The sequence below is a fragment of the Panthera pardus genome, unplaced genomic scaffold (assembly GCF_024362965.1).
Source record: "Panthera pardus isolate Hobbes unplaced genomic scaffold, ASM2436296v1 HiC_scaffold_6, whole genome shotgun sequence".
Lineage (NCBI taxonomy): Eukaryota > Metazoa > Chordata > Mammalia > Carnivora > Felidae > Panthera > Panthera pardus.
Window position 1 is genome coordinate 34,047,899 of NW_026526991.1, and position 17,374 is coordinate 34,065,272.

At 33.2% G+C, this 17,374-nt stretch overlaps 1 protein-coding gene across 4 annotated transcripts in view; it reads right to left on the reverse strand.

Moving 5' to 3' along the window:
- Positions 1-249: 249 nt before the first annotated feature.
- Positions 250-17,374, reverse strand: part of LRRIQ1 (leucine rich repeats and IQ motif containing 1) — a 213,340-nt gene continuing 196,215 nt past the window's right edge. For 3 of the 4 annotated variants that reach the window (XM_019434723.2, XM_019434722.2, XM_019434721.2), the window contains one exon: positions 5,530-5,989. In XM_019434723.2, coding sequence (XP_019290268.2) covers positions 5,847-5,989 — 143 coding nt within the window. In that variant the 3' untranslated portion in view covers positions 5,530-5,846. Of the gene's footprint in view, positions 354-911; positions 987-5,529; positions 5,990-17,374 lie in introns of those variants that run through there. The other variant, XM_053895107.1, reaches the window with a different exon arrangement.

Consider the following 17,374-nt stretch of genomic DNA (forward strand, 5'->3'; position numbering starts at 1 on the left):
AAAATATATTAATTTTTATCAGTTACATTTTTTTACATTTGTAATGTGGTTATCAGAAAATTTAAAATTACATAAGTAGTTCATATTATATTTGTACTGTAGAATGCTGATCTAAAACAATTCTATAACAATTCTCTATGTATCACAAAAATAAGTTTGACATTTCTATTATAGCTTTCACAAGAGAAAATTATTTTTAGGAAATTCTAATGACCTATTTATTTAAAAAACAGCTTTACATTTACTCACCTGGTTACCTCTGGTAGATGCATTCAGTTCTCCATAAAGAAATCATAGACTTGAAGTAGTTTCTCATCTTGTCCTCTGCATTGAAAAAGTGGTTATACCAATACCTAAAATGTAAGGATGTTGTGAAGATTACTCTCAGTCATGGTAAAAATAAACCTTGAAATAAAAAGGAAAACTTGGGGCGCCTGGGTGGCTCAGTCGGTTGAGTGTCCAACTTCTGCTCAGGTCATGATCTCACAGTTTGTGAGCTTGTGCCCCACGTGGGGCTCTGTGCTGACAGCTGGGAGCCTGGAGCCTGCTTTGGATTCTGTGTCTCCCCTTCTCTCTGCCCCTCCCATGCTTACGCTCTGTCTCTCTCTGTTTCTCAATAATAAATAAACGTTAAAAAATTTTTAAATACAAATAAAAACAAAAAGGAAAACTTTAGCGGCGCCTGGGTGGCTCAGTTGGTTAAGCGTCCAACTTCTGCTCAGGTCATAATCTCAAGGTCTGTGAGTTTGAGCCCCTCATGGGGCTCTGTGCTGACAGCTCAGAGCCTGGAGCCTGCTTCAGATTCTGTGTCTCCCTCTCTCTCTGCACCTCCCCCACTCAGGCTCTGTCTCTCTCTGTCTCTCAAAATTATTAAATAATAAAAAAAGAAAGAAAAAAAAGGAAAACTTTACCTGTAGTGATATTAATTAGCTCACTTTTCTCGAAAGCTTCCTATAAAGGATCTTCTGTAGCTCCTTGGCTAGTTACTGTTTGAAAACAAAGATGACAAACAAGTACCAGAGAAGCCTTTACTCTAAACTCCTAATGCTAAAGCAGACCTTCCTAGTAGTGGCCCTCTTTCATGCTGCTCCACGCGTTCTTCTTCACAGAGCTCTAGAGTCTTCATGATCCCTTCTGCAGGTGGCCATTCCAGATCTACTAGAGGGGGCTCTTGCTCTAAAGTGCTGGCAGGGATGTGCCATAAGTGAAAAGTCATATGGAAGGTTTCATTTCAATTTCTGACTTAGGTAAAATTCTGGTTCCTAGGAACAGCAGAAGAACTGCATACTATTTGGAGGGGAAGGAAAGATGGTGGTCAGGTAGTACCACCTAAAGCATATGTTGATTGGGACACCCAGGTGGGTTAGTTGATTAAGCGTCTGACTTCCGCTCAGGTCATGATCTCGTGGTTCACAGGTTCATGGGTTTAGGTACCACACTGGGCTCTGCACTGACAGCTCAGAACCTGGAGCCTGCTTCAGATTCTGTGTCTCCCTGTCTCTCTCTGCCCTTCCCCCGCTTGTGCTCTCCCACCCCAAAACACAAACAACCCCCCCACACACATTTAAAATAAAAATAAAGCATTTTTGACTACATGCTTTTTAGAAGTTATAAACATTATATTTACTGTTTCCGAATGTATTCATTTACACAACTGTTATTGGCTTTTGTGTTTTATGTAGATTAAAACTGGATTTATAATACAGTAAGATGCCAAATATAATATGGTTCCCATTAAAAGACCTTATTTATGTCACAGTTCAAGTCATGCCATTTGAAAATTAACAGCTATACATATGTAAAGCCTGAGATAACATAAAGACTACAAGGTGGGTGCTAATTCTATTTCTTACCACCGGTAACATAAAAGACTTTGACCGGACTTTATGAGATGGTCTCTTATTAAAAACAAATACAAAACAAACTTTAAATGTACATATATATATATACACATATATATACATATATATGTGTGTGTGTGTGTGTATATATATATATATATATATGTTAATTTTAACGCAGAGTTAAATGTAATTACACCATCTTAAAGTCTAGAACCAAAACTGAGGTTATTTTTCCTTCTTATTTCATAATATTCACTATGTTTAGCAGAATCAAAGTTTCCTTTTTTTGTAAACTAGAATTTTTGTGCCCTGTTTTCTCTGGTCACTATCTTTTGTCTACTATCTTCCCAATTATTTTCTGCAATGATACACCCTACCTAAGTTATGTCACACAGTAGCCTCCGAATCAATACTATCCAATAGAAATACAATGCTAAATATACATGTCATTAAATTACTTTACAATTAAAATTTTCAAGTGCTTACATCTTAAAAAATAAAAAAGAAATTATTTTAATAATACATTTTATTTAACCCAAAATACTATTATTTTAACACATCAACATAAAATTATTGGGCAATTTTGAATTCTTTTTTCATGCTAAATATTTGAACTCTGCTGTGTATTTTATGCTTACATCATCTCTCAATTCAGACCAACTGTATTAAAAGTACCAGGTAGCTACATGTGGCTAGTGACCAATGTTTTTGACAGCATAAGTCTAGATAATAGTTCTTTAGCTTCTGAAAAGAGGCTTTCTCTGAATCTCACAATCATCATTGACAAAACTGCATCTATGCAAACAAAAATATCCTGGTAGATAATGGATATTATTCTGTATTGAAATAGACAGAATTACCTCTCCTATTAGTGAGAAATTAATTAAATTAATTAATTAGTTAGAAATTAATCCTGAAAAACATTATTCCATAGAATGCATAGGGAACTTCTTCCCCTACATTAAAGAATATTCTTCATTCTCACTTTCTCCCAGTATAATCATGAAAACCATAAATTCAGATGGTGAATTATTTTTTGAACTCCAGAGATGATAGAAACTGCATTTAGTAGGGAATATGATAATAAAGGAAATAAGGGCTGACCTTACCAGTTTATTTTTCTTTTCAAAAGAATAAGCAAAAATGTTTCTCTTTTCTAAGAAACTTATAGTTACCTCAATTATAGCATACTACCAGTAAAATATTGTCAAAATATATCCTACATGTTTATTATTCTCAATTTTGGCTCAATGTTAACCTAGATTTTGAGAAAAATGAGAAAGTATGCGTAAATTAAGAGCAACTAAGATCATGGCAACAGCCAATTCAATAACAGCATACTCAAAGCATGTAGCATCTAAAGCTGCTTATACTGATGATGTGAGGATTTAAAATTAGACAGAGATCTCTTAAACCACTGGTATTTATTGTTCATTCACAATTTTTATTAAAAAAAACTTTTAAACCCTGTCTATGCCTTCCAACTTATTCTTCCTAATTAAAATGCAGCATCCCTTGTTTTCTCCAAAAAAGAAAAACTCAAAACTAATTTCCAGGAATCCTGGTGTATTCTCCCTTTTGCCTTTAAGGCACAGCATTGCCTTTAACAGTTCTTTGGCTTTTGTTCTATTATTCTAGCTTTTCTGTTTTTTAATGTGGTAGCTGTACCTACAACTAATTCATGAGCACAATAAGAAATTAGGATTTGGAATGCTTCTCAAAATACCTAATAAGCTCTCTTATAAAGCACCATGTACACAAAGATGTTGGCAGACTGAACCTTGGGAAGGTGATACCCCATAAACCAATATAGTTAACTCTCATATTAAGACATTCTGGAATCTCCAAACACTGCCTTCCACCAGCCTTCTTGTGATTGGGGATTCATTTTACCATTCTCATTGGAAATGACTGGTGATTGTGATAGGACTGGGGAGGAGGGCAGGTAGGAAGGAGAGCATTGGGTTGGGAAGGGTTAAGGAAAGACAAAAGGTCATTTAGGGTCGTGCATTTGAATAGCAACATTACTTGGGTCCATAGCTATCAATCCAAAATTCAGTCAACTAAGTGAAAATATAGGCTCATCCAAATCTCAAAGACAAATATTTGCCTTAATATCTTCCCAAGGCAACAGGAGAAAGAATATCTCTTTGATTTCTTTTAGGTTTTATTTAACTTTTAAAATTTAAAAAAATTAAACTATTTTTAAAAATTTATTCAATTTTAAAATTTACCTTTTTTATTTTCACAAACACAGATAAACTAGTGTTAAAAATAATGTTTGAACTTTGATTTTGTAAATGATCATTTTAAGGCCAGACATAATAAACAACACTACAAAGATCTTCCAATTTAACACCATAGTCAGGAAACTATTTTATTGACATCTTCATCAACCATCGGCTACAAATTTAAGAAGCATCAGCACCCATCATCTTCCTCAAAATTAATATTATGGAACACACAAGTCACTGACTACAGAAACTACAGACTGAATTATTTTTAGGCACTAAAACAGTTTAATCATAAACATCTCACTTCTCGTACTTTTTCATATCATTGATTTGAACATATGAACCATAAAACCCCATCAATTTCATCTCTAATGTGGTTTTCTCTTGCAGGGTTCACAATAAGTCGAGATAAAATATTTTCCATCATTACATTATGTTGGTTTGTGGATGCTCTTAGTAAAAGGATGACCTGACAGCATGTTCATAAAGCAACTACACATGGAGCTTATGTTCCAAAGCTCAATTTCAAGGCCACAACACATGAATCTCTGTTTTCTTTGATTGACAGCTCAAGGTTCATTACCATTTCTATCTCAATCAAGTTGAAAGAGATTTATAGATCTGAAATGCAATGGAGCTCCAAATGTAGATAGGGGGCACAAACTAGATAAATGCATCTCTAAATCTGCTTAGTCATTTTTAGATGAAATACTTCAATAAAGAGTAGGAAAAACAAAGAGGAAGAATCTAAAGGTCACTGGATCCTATTAAAAGCCACACACTGGGAAGTCAACGAGAGAACTTAGCTTGGGGAAAGAAGCTCCAGACTCAGGAAAGTAAAGGACCCCAAGGAGCGTGAAAGGTAAATACAGCATTTGCACACTGTATTTACTAAAACATCACAGAATATTAACCACAAAGTAGTAAGAATTTAATAAAACTGGCCTGTGATTTTAGAAAATATATTAATATTACAAAATTTTGAAATTGAGCTTTAAAAAGATTTTTAAAATCATTCTGAGGCGCCTTAGCTAAAATTAAAATGAAAGAATATTTTTGGGTCAGTAGAATCATGTGAATGAATCAGAATTAGCATCTACCTTTTAAAAATTATAAGGCTAATATACATTTGAATGAAACATTACATATAAAATATCCAATTTATTAAATTGATATATTTAAATTTATGTTTCATTTTAGTTTAAACATAAAGTATATTTTCTTAACATAACTTATCTATTTGAGATGACTTAAAATTAAATTAAAGGCCATTTTCATTATCTATTCTAAATATTTTACACATCAATTTATCTTTGAAATATCCAAATAATAATCTAGTCAAATAAAATTTATTAATATATAACTTATTCATTAATACTATAAACAATGTCAATAAATTATAGTTATATTCTCTTACAATATGTGTATGGTATTACAACTTCTTACTGGTAACAAAAACCATCTTTAATACATACGTCATAAAATCTTTAAACAAAAGAAGAAATTGGATATGCAAATTCCATTACAATATTTTAAGAATTAATTCTGGAGGCCATTCCTCATAAACATAGGAACAATAGCCAACCTGTTTTTTATAGATGGGAAATCAGATAACTCCATCAGAAAACAAAACTGTGGAATATGTATAGTAACACAAATTAAAGACAGTGCTCTAAAACCTTGTATTCAATTGGTAACATGACCAGATATCCGTAGATCTCTTGAGAAAACCGTGCGCCATATGTTTTGAATGCTGAAGCTTGAAGAATTAGTTTGAAGTTTTCTCCTTCTTTTTGCCACTTCCCCATCCACCACTGAGTTGTACGGGATAGTCACGAAATGACATACGTTCTTTCTTAGAAGGTCTCGAATTTGTTATCATTGGTGCAAGTATTCCCTTAACTGAAAAACCTAGACAGTGATATTAAATGTACAATTTCACTTAACTTGATCCAAGCAAAATTATATTTTAAGGTAAGAAATATATTTGTCAACAATGTGCATTTTAGAATTATGATCTTTGGGTTTAAGAAGGGCATATTGAATTCACTTTTGTCTGAAAAATAATCAAGGCTTTGGTATAAAGTACATTTAGGTTAAATGAAAGGAAATGATTTAAAAAATCAAATAGATACGTTTTCTTCTATCTACAAATTAAGACTGGTATTTCAAGACTGAGATGATATATCTTCCTAGTTCTTAGGTATTTAAATTTTCATAGTTTAAAAATTTTTAACTGTTTTTATTTTCATAAATATGATCTAATTAGTTTTAGAAATGGTTCTACTGAATTTAGGATTTCTTCAGAAAGAAGAATTCTTGGTAAAACAGAAAATATATTAATTCTAGAATCTAAAGATATTCATGGGTTCTAGTCTGGCTGCGTAAGACACAACTTTGTGACTATGGACAGGTTACAACCTTTCTGAGCCTTAGTTTTATAAATGAAGGAAATTATCTGTGCAGTATAGGGTCATTGTGAAGATTGCCTTTTTTATTATATTGCAATGGTGGTAAGGTCTATCAGAGTGCTTTGTAAACAGGTGCTATAAAATGGAAAAGGTTATTATTTATAGTCAACAATTTAGAATTTATCCAGAGAAAAGCATCAAAAATTGTTAGAATCTAAAAATAAATAGTAGTTGAAGGAATGGGATAGTGGATTAGGAATATTTTACTCAGCAAGATCCCAAGATGCCATATCAAAAATACTATTAAAGAATTATGATCATCTGCTTTAAATCTCCTGATGATTATGCAAGCACAGGGCTGCATCTGTGGGGAAAGGGTTTGAAAAGCAGCAGTGAGGAATCCAGAGCTCCTTTAGTACTGGCTTGAGGCAAAGGTTCAAACCACGTGACTCTTCAGTGTGATGCGTCTGTGCTTTAATAAGTTCAGGAGGGGAAATATCTATTTTTTTTTAAATAATACTTTTCCAACCAAAACTTAAAATATTTACAAATATATAAATCTAAATAGAAAGGTTAGGAAACACTAGACCGTCTGTGGAAATTTGCCTTAATTTCAAATTTGGTGCAGCATGATGGTGAATATTGGTTCATTTCACTTTATATGTAAAAGCTCTTGCTTTTCGGATATTTATGTCAAAATTGTGAGTAGGAAAACAAATTCAAAGTAGTTGATGAACCTCTATAAAGGTAGAATATTTTAGTCTGTGGAAAGAATATGAAAGAAAAAGCGGGACGGGGTATGCTGGGCACAGAGAAGGTAATACGTGTGGCTCCAGCACAAGCCTGCAATGGAATTGGTAGACAACATAGCTTGGGAGTTCGGAGACCTTCCCAGCTGGCACTCAAAGGCAATCAGAGGCAGAGGGACGAACAGCTACGCCAGGTAAAGTTCGTTTTCAAGTGCTGACCAGAGTTAGCCTGCTTTAAGCCATTCCCTCCAAGTCAGTCAGTAGTCCTTTGTGACACCGCAAGAACTTTCAAGCAGCAGGAGTATTACTAGTGCAGAAAAGCGAGAATTTCCTAACGATAAAATAGTGGCCTAAAAAAATGTAAGAAAGCATCCTAAAAGCTCACCCCCTCTCTACTTGCTGTTACATATTGAAAATATTTTTTTTTCCAAGAAACAGAATAGAATGTCTCCTTTGGTCTATTTTAGAAAACAACAGTAACAGCAAACCCTCACCTTGCCTCAGCAATAAAAATTCTTTAATGAATAAATAATTTCCTGGATAGCAAGTATTTTTTTAGGAGAATATATCATTTCAGGAGAAAGCTGGGGCTGAAGGAGCAGGGAAGCAGGGAGGTTTGAGAACTGGGACACATTCAGAATTCAGATATATTTACTTAAGACAAAAACAGAAATTAATAAAAGAGTAAGCAGATTTCCACAAATGGCTGACACAAATGTTTTCTTCCAACAAAGAAAGCTAATTACAGTTCCTTGCAAGCATTATTCAAGGTAATATGCACAAGTAAGTATGCATTTTAAAATATAATCCAATAACAGTTCATTATTGGTTAATTTTTTAATGACAGTATCTTAATAGTATACAGATGTATTACTTAATGCTTTTACTCTTAATATAAGTTTTTTAATCAAAGATAAATAATATGTAAGGAGGGAGACACTTTCTGTACAAAGTATTGAAATAGTTATAATTTCATATACTTCTAAAATAATTATTTCAAAATGAAATAAATTGAATTGTGTTAAAACATGGCTTTTCTTTAGACCAACTGCTCACTTTTAATGGCCTGCATTCTAAAGGATTTTTCTATTGACTATAAATTTATTGTATGGTACAATTTTTCCCCCTAATATTGTTCTGTTGTCTTTGTTATTTTGAAACGTTGATGAATCTGCAAGTCTTTTTGTACTTACCCACAATGTAACTGCATTTTTAAGAGGCTGCTTGTAAATTTTTCATTGTTTGGCAAACATCCTTTGGCAAATAATTTTAAAAACATATTACGTGATATTATAAAAGAGCTTTGTAATAATTTTGAAGTATATTTTCAGTAGAATGAAAATGCTGTAGGAAATTAGTGTTTAAAATTACAGAAATACTTATATTTATACATATAGTTTTTAAAAAATATATTTTTGATGTGATTAAAGGCTTTCATTTTATTGTTTTGCTACCTATAAATAAATAATTTGCACAGTAATCAATATAGCGTATTCTCCCATTGCATTTAGTGAGAGTCTTTTTGTTGGCATGTAAATTCTTGAACCACCAGATACATGGAACATAAATCGAAGAGTAAAACAACACATCTATAAAGGAACCACATATTGGCATTCATTGTAAAGCCATTACTTTGTCCTGTAACTACTCTAGAAATGGAAAAAAAGAAAATAAAGAAGCAATTTAATACAGTCAATGTATAATCATTCTAAAATTACCCACATGAAAATACAATAGTGAGAGAATCTTACCTCAAAAAACTGACATGAGAGCTAGACCTACTGATAGGCTCCTGGAATAAAAAAATTATGACTGAAGGACCTCTAACTGTTTTTGTCTCTTTCCTGCTACATTATCGTTATAGATTTTATGTTTCTTTAACAACAGTCTGGCACATATTTGCAGGTGATCATACAAATTAACCAATCAGTTTCTTACATATATGCTGAAAGTAGGTCTTGATAAGAATGCTCTATCTTCCAATAAGTCACTTCTTTGCCACATAATCTGTGTTCTGCTAAAGATTTGTTCTGGTCCTTTAAAATTTTTTTTTGGTTAAATCCTTGGTTCTTTAACAAATGTCAAGGTCTATATATGCTATGTTTTGATAAGTAATTTAATATGTAAAATGCTTTGAATGACTCTCCTGGTATGTATAAAAAAAATTTTGTTAAACAGGTCAAAATAGAAATTTCATGATGTATAGTGATACGTCATTGGATTTTCATCAATAAACCCAACACTATGTGTCTGGATATAGAAATCATTTCAAAGTCCTTCCCATATTGTATTGCTTAACAGCAGATACAGCACAAGTAAAGCATGGAGAAAAAAAAAATTCAACATTTTAATGAAAGTGACCAGAACAAATTTTTAGCAGCAAAGCGTTTACATCAATTTAAGTGCTGTAAATGAGTTACACTGGGTAAGTCTGGTGTTGAGGTAGTTATTACAGTGTTCAAATAACAGTTGCTTTTTAAGGTCATTGCTATGTCCAACTTTGAATTATAATGATCATTCACAGTGAACTTCAGTTTGTTAAAGTTTAAAGTCTAACACTGAGAATGAAAATAAAACAAATAACAGGTTGTTTATATTATATTCAGATTTTCTCAATAAATCCCAGAAATTTTGCTTGTTTCTGAAATTGTTTTCAAGCTTTTTCAGTGACTAAAATTTTTTCTATGACATAACAATACTAATAAAAATTCTGTTTCTCAATATTTCATTTGGACAATGGCATTTACAATTATTCTTCTTGCCCAATATTTAAGAGACAAATGACTAAGAAAATCAGGTTTTGAAACACAATAGCCATAGTACTCATTATTGTTGGTAAAAATCATGATGCCTATTATTTCTAAATCAGACACATATAATATATTTTGGCTATGTATATTTATTTGAAAAACAATTCCTAATGAGCATAATAGCTAATACATATTAAATAGAGTGAGGAATCTTGATAGATATTGTATAGATTTTTATTTTGGTATTTTGAATATTTCTTGATCTTTTACAATAGCTGTGCCTCATATTTGATCTAGAATTTTTGAGGCCTCCTTATAGTATGCACTGTTCGCCAGGTTTTACTATTCGTAACACACTGTTGTGTTGATTTCTTCTTGAAGATACCTTGTCGCTGTCTCTGCACAGACATAGATGACTAGGATGTGGTGCTAAAAATATTGTCTTGATTGTATAAATTCTGTGGTCCTCATACTAATGTTGTTCAGCATTATTTTTATTTTTTTCTGGAGGAAATTTTTTTGAGTGATTTATTTTTGGGTGTAAAATATAAATAAGTTTTGTGATTTTTTTTCAGAACTAGGTTTGTCTTCTGTCATGTGGCCCTTAAATTAACTAACACTTTTATTTCCATTGTTAAGTATTCTGTATAACTTTGGTTAGTGCAATTTTCTGGCTTCCGACTAAACGAGTAGATACTAATTGAGTGTTTAAACTTCTAAATTGATTAGGGGAAAAAAAGTGTAACTCACTAGGGAGTTAATCTATAAGCTACCCAGCCATCTATTTTCTACTGCACATTGTTGCTTCTAAAAATCAGGTCATATGTCCCTTTACTCTTGTCAATTCAGGTAAGGTCTATTCCCAACTCCTTTAATCACTTTTTTTTAATTGTTCTCTGCAGGACTCAATTCCATTCATTGTATTTACAATCAAGTGTCCTTAAGTGTTTGTAATTAAAGAATGATGGTATAAATGATGCTAATAATTGAGAGTATTTTCTAACCTTAATTGATACATCTATTTCTTTGAAATAATTCAGTTCCTATATAACAACTCTATTTTAATTTCTAATGATCTTGTTTTCCCCCTCACTTTCCCATTAATTAATTTAGCCAAAGTAAACTTTTAGCAAAAATATGCACTTCAAGTAAATCTTGAAATGTTTATCATGAAGCAGTTATCCTTTGGAATTTAAACATTTAAAACCCAAATTAGATTTTCAAGATCACGTGGGGTCTTTAAAAGCTTTAATGTAAAATCTTCCTTTTATTTACACATTCATTCAACACTTATTTATTTAGCGCGTATTTTATAGCAGGCACTCTTCTATTCTTCCGTGTAGTAGACCTTCCCTGTCCATTTCCTTCCATGTGCCAAATCATATTAGTAACTATCACATTGTAGTTGATTTTTTATTTTTTATTCTAATGGTTCATCTTTACAGTCCTCATATGGAACTTGTATAAAACAAATACTTATTTCCACTTTCCCAGATAGTGAAGACTTGTGGATAGATTTCCCAAAAACTTTTCATGGAAACTTTCATTATCCCTTTACATGCTTATTACTTCTTAGCAGGGAGACATTTGGCAACAATAAACATGGCTAGCCTGAGGATTTATTATATTATTGCACTTCAGTTTCATTCACTTGACAAATGCATTTCACATTTGACCATACCCACTTATTTACTCAGCACATTAGCTAGTGTAGGAAATTGGTTTGAAAGCAACAATAACAACCAAAATAAAAAATAATATGTCAGAGTATAGCAGTTTATTTAAGAAAAGGAAATGAACATGAAGGAAAGGCATAAGAACTAGAATACTACAGTTAGAAACATGATGCTTTAATCTATTATCAATAGAGCATACATGGATCCTGTCCTCAAAAATGTGAAAAATGCGTGGTTTTTTGTTTGTTTGTTTTACAAAGAGTAAATGTAGTTGACAACTACATTTGTACATTTGTATTAATTGTACAATGTAGTACAACTAGTTTCCTCACTCAAGTACAGTTGAAATAATGTCATTCTGTGGATAATGTCAACTGCTGATGAAAGTAACTACTGTTGGGGCGCCTGGGTGGCTCAGTCGGTTAAGCGTCCAACTTCGGCTCAGGTCACGATCTCACGGTATGTGAGTTCGAGCCCCGCTTCGGGCTCTGTGCTGACTGCTCAGAGCCTGGAGCCTGTTTCGGATTCTGTGTCTCCCTCTCTCTCTGACCCTCCCCCGTTCATGCTCTGTCTCTCTCTGTCTCAAAAATAAATAAATATTAAAAAAAAAAAAAATTAAAAAAAAAAAAAAGAAAGTAACTACTGTTTTAGATCTATATGCATTGTTCTGTGGTTACTAATACTGTTACATTTAACTGTGTCTGGAATCATTGTTGACTATTTCATTACATTGTCTCGGATCTTGGAGATAGACATTAAGTTAAAGGACATTGGGGCGCCTGGGTGGCTCAGTTGGTTGAGCGTCTGACTTCGGCTCAGGTCATGATCTCACAGTTTGTGAGTTTGAGCCCCATGTCAGGCTCTGTGCTGACAGCTCAGAGCCTGGAGCCTGTTTCAGATTCTGTGTCTCCCTCTCTCTCTGCCCCTCCCCTGTTCAGGCTCTGTCTCTGTCTCAAAAATAAACGTTAAAAATTTTTTTTTTTAAATGAATAAATGTTAAAAAATTTTTTTAAATTAAAGGACATTAAATCAACAGCTATTTATTACATATCTACTTTGTACTATACTTGTAGTTGCAAATGCATTAGATGATTCCCACCAACCCTGTAAACATGCTCTTCATGTACCAGTAATTAATTTTGATTATCTAGTTCTGATTATGGGAACGTTTTAAGGGTTAAAGTGTTAATGTTAATGTGTTTGTTTGATTAATTTTAAAAGTTCAGGATCAAAATATCAAGACCTAACAAATTGTTATTTTTAAGGCTTCTGCCAAAAAAAACTGAGACCAAGAAAAGTCAGAGTTAATGGGTTAGGCAATAGTAAAAAGAGCCTTACAGTTTAAAATTTTACATTGTTAGCGACCAACTCTTGCTGAACAGAAATGAAAAAGAAAATTTGTGTGATGTAGCTCTTCTTTACTGACATTTACTTTAAATCAAACACTTCAGATTAAAAAAAAAAGAGGATAAGCAAAGTCAGATTTCAAATACAGAACAAGAAAAGTTAAAGTTGGTCATAATTGTTTATAAAGTCTTATGTTGACCTTCTTTTTATCTGGGCGAAAACATAACATCCATGGTGGACGATGGAAGTTTGAATCATTTAAAGGGGAATTATGACAGTCAATTTTTAGTTCCTACCCAATGAATTTTTGCAACAATTGGCATAGATAGTGGTATCATGCAGTTATTTTATTAGAAGATTTTGTACATAGAACACCGTCATACTAAATGGTATGTAGTATGCCAGGTAATTAAAAGTATTACTAAAGTGCACATATTTAACAATGTCTTCATTGTGCATTTAAAATCAGTAACATTTTTGTTTGAGCACAGTTATATTAGTTTTTACCATCAAAACTATTAGAAGTAGTATGTATCATTGCCCATGTTTTCTCATCACTCACTTGGCTCTTCAATTCTCTTGTCAGTTCACTCATAACTTCCCTCAAAATGTCACGTTGCAGGGGTTTAAGGGTCTGCTACGTCCCAGGCCCTTTTGTTCAGCACTTTATTTTGCCATCTCTTTCAATCCTCATTACAACTCTACAAGATACACATGACTCTCATTTTCAAAATGGGGAAATTAAGGCAACACTATTAAACTATTTGTCCAAAGGTATGTGGCAGTAACACAGTTGAAACTCGGCTTCACATGACTAAGATTTATTATAAAGAAGACAACATCATGTTTAATAGTCGGAAATAAACTATGCCTCTAGTGTAATAGTACCATAAAGAAAATCGTTAGGAGCAAATGTCAGATGGGAAGGAACTGTCCATTACCTGGAAATAAGGCCTATGGAACTATAAATGAATAAAATGTATCAATGAAAAGCAATACAATCTTCAATTTTCGTAAGTGAAGAAATACAAGAGAAAGATATTTCTATACCTGTAGACATATCTGTACTCACCTATATTTTCATATGATCTCATACGCCAAACAGCTTTTTTTTTAAATTTACGAATGACCAAAAGTTTTTTTCAGACTTTATCCTTCAGTTGTGACAATGTCTCTCTGCTTATGTAAAACTTATGTAAAGTGTTACATGATTTGAGTACTCTGCTTACTCAACTAGTTTACTTTGTAAACTAGTTGTTACCAGAATTTTTGAAGTTGTTCAAAGAATACCCCATATTTGAGTTGATTTTAGCTGTAGTACATGAACATGTACTTTAATAAAGTAATGTTAATGAGTAGCATATCCTGTGAACTTTGCAAAATTTGATATGGAATACTAGAGATCATATGTTTTTTCAAGACAGTATATGAAGAAGATATATCAGAACGATGTAACGATCTAGATTTTTGAAAGGCCAGTTACAAGTAAAACCAATATGCTAATTAGTTGACAACTGAACCAAAACTTAATTTATTCTTTTCATATATAGTTTCAGTCTATACTGAAAAACATGCAAGTAGGTACATGATTAAACGTAACTTTTACTCACCTTTTGACCACTCTATGTGACAAAAATTAATTTATATGTCAAACATTTTTAGACATCGAGTGAGAAAAATCCACTGATTTGTAAATTTGAGTTACACACGGTAAGGGATCAGTAGAAAGCAGAGCTGCTAAAGAGGTGAGACTGCTAACAAGAGATCTTCGGACTTTCAAAAAGGTGAAGTTTGAAGGGGATGCAGGTTCAGAGTGGGGTGGCGGAAGCCTTGCAAAGCAACAAGCTGACAAAGGTGCGGGGTGGGGGGGTGGCAAATCCAGCAATGAAGTGTCAGTAATCGGTATTGTATCTTTAAATTAACATAAAATCATTTATAACTATACTTACAACTATTACTTCTGCTGTTTCACAGTTTGAAGACCATGCTTGTAACTAACTGAGTGGAAATGGTAACGTGTCAAGAATTAGGACGTAAACTTCTGTTATGTATGTATGTATGTATGTATCTATCTATCTATGTATCATCTATCTATGTATCTATCTTTTTTTGACCTGGTATTTTATGTAAAATTCTAAATTTATGATCTAAGTAAGAAGCTTGGTAATATGAAAGTGTTACATAATTATGATTTCCTCTTCCTTTAAAAATAAGAGACTCTATGATGGGGATGCTATTATTCTAGCCAGCAGAATAAAAAGCATGAATATCTCCACGTAGGTTTTGTTGGAAAATGTCCCCTAAATGGTTTTGAACAATAGGAGCTAGCCCATTACCAGAGCTATAATTTGCTAAAAAATACCAAGGGCCCCTAGTTTTGAGAGAACTGAATGACTCCCATTGTGTAGTCTATTTCAGGATATTCTTAGAAACAAGTGTAGTTACTCAGACTGACTTACTAAAGATAAGTTCCTAAGGAGGATAGCCTAGAGTAATCCATGTGTTTAAATTTAGAAGTGTCTCTTTGGAGAATATAATTATCTTTCTCACCCAGTCAAGTTTTCTTACTGTAGGAGTGGAGAAAGACAGCTGGTAACTACAGATGTGGGTCCTCTCATCTTAAAAATTAACACTGCAACTCCTTAACACATCTTTGCATTGGGTGGAGTTTGTTATTATTACTTTCAGAGAAAAACCAAAGCCATTTCACATAAGAGATATCACTTGTACTTTTGAAATGACAAAATAATGACGTTTAATTTTTGAAAATAAACCTAGGCCTTACTTTTTTTTTCTTTTCCAAGTTTTTATTTAAATTCCTGTTCGTTTACATACAGTGTAATATTGTTCCAGGAGTAGAATTTAGTGATTCATCACATACCACACCCAGCGCTCATCATAACAAGTGCCCTCCTTAATTCCCATTACCATTTAACCCATCCCCCTGCCCATCTCCCTCCATCAACTCTCAGTTTGTTCTTTGGTTTGCCTCTCTTTTTCCCCCCTAATGTTCATGCACCCCGATGTTTATAGCAGCAGATAGCCAAATTATGGAAAGAACCCAAATACCCATTGACTGATGAATGGATAAAGAAAATGTGGTATATACATACAACGGAATATTATTCAGCCATAAAAAAAGAATGAAATCCCACCATTTCCAAGATGTAGATGGAGCTAGAGAGTATTATGCTGAGCAAAATAAGTCAATCAGAGAAAGACAAATACCGTAAGATTTCACTCCTATGTGGAATTTAAGCTTTGCTTCTTAAAACATTTGCTATATTAAGGTAGAGAAGCTGACCTGTGTTTTTAAAAAGTTAGAATTTTGATATTTAATTGAATGTGAAATTATCCCTATAACACAGAATCACATAGGACAGCCACAAATAACTTCCAAAGTACAATTCATTCAAGGTGAATTTAAGATATTATCAATATTAACCCCATCTTCAAAAAGGGAACCCTTAATAAAAGGAGAATGCTTCTCTTTCCTTCTAGTTTTGGCCCATTAATATAGTAGAGTTCTCTTCAAAATATACTTCAGAAGAAACTATAGGCCTGGTTCTCTATTATATTCTGTGTGATAATAATCAGATTTAAAAGCAAGGCCATGGAGCACCTGGGTGGCTCAACTGGTTAAGCATCTGACTTCAGCTCAGGTCATGATCTCACAGTTTGTGGGTTCAAGCCCCACGTCGGGCTCTGTGCTGACAATTTAGAGCCCGAAGCCCTGCTTTAGATTCTGTGTCTCCCTCTCTCTCTGCTCCTCCCCCCACTCATACTGTGTCTCTGTCTCTCAAAAATAAACATTAAAAATATAAATAAATAAATAAATAAATAAATAAATAAATAAATAAAAGCAAGGTCACCTTTAACACGTTATTACATGTATTTTTTACATTTTTATTTTATTATTTTATTTTTATTATTTATAAATGTTTATATATTTTTTTGAGAGAGCAAGTAGGGGAGGGCCAGAGAGAGAGGGAGAGAGAGGATCCAAATTGGGGTCTGCACTGACAGCAGAGAGCTCAATGCAGGGCTCGAACTCAAGAACCGTGAATCACAACCTGAGCTAAAAATCGGACGTTTAACTGACTGAGCCACCCAGGCTCTCCTGGTTTTTATTTATCAGACAGAGACAGAGTGAGTGGGGAAGGGACAGAGAGAGTGGGAGAGAGAATCCCAAGCAGGTTCTGTGCTGGAAGCACAGGTCTTGAACTCACAAAACTGAGATCATGACCTGAGCTGAAAACAGGAGTTGGACACTTACCAACCACGTCACGTCACCCAGGTACCCCTTTATATATATATATATATAATTTTTAATTTATATATATAAAAATTTATATATACTTAT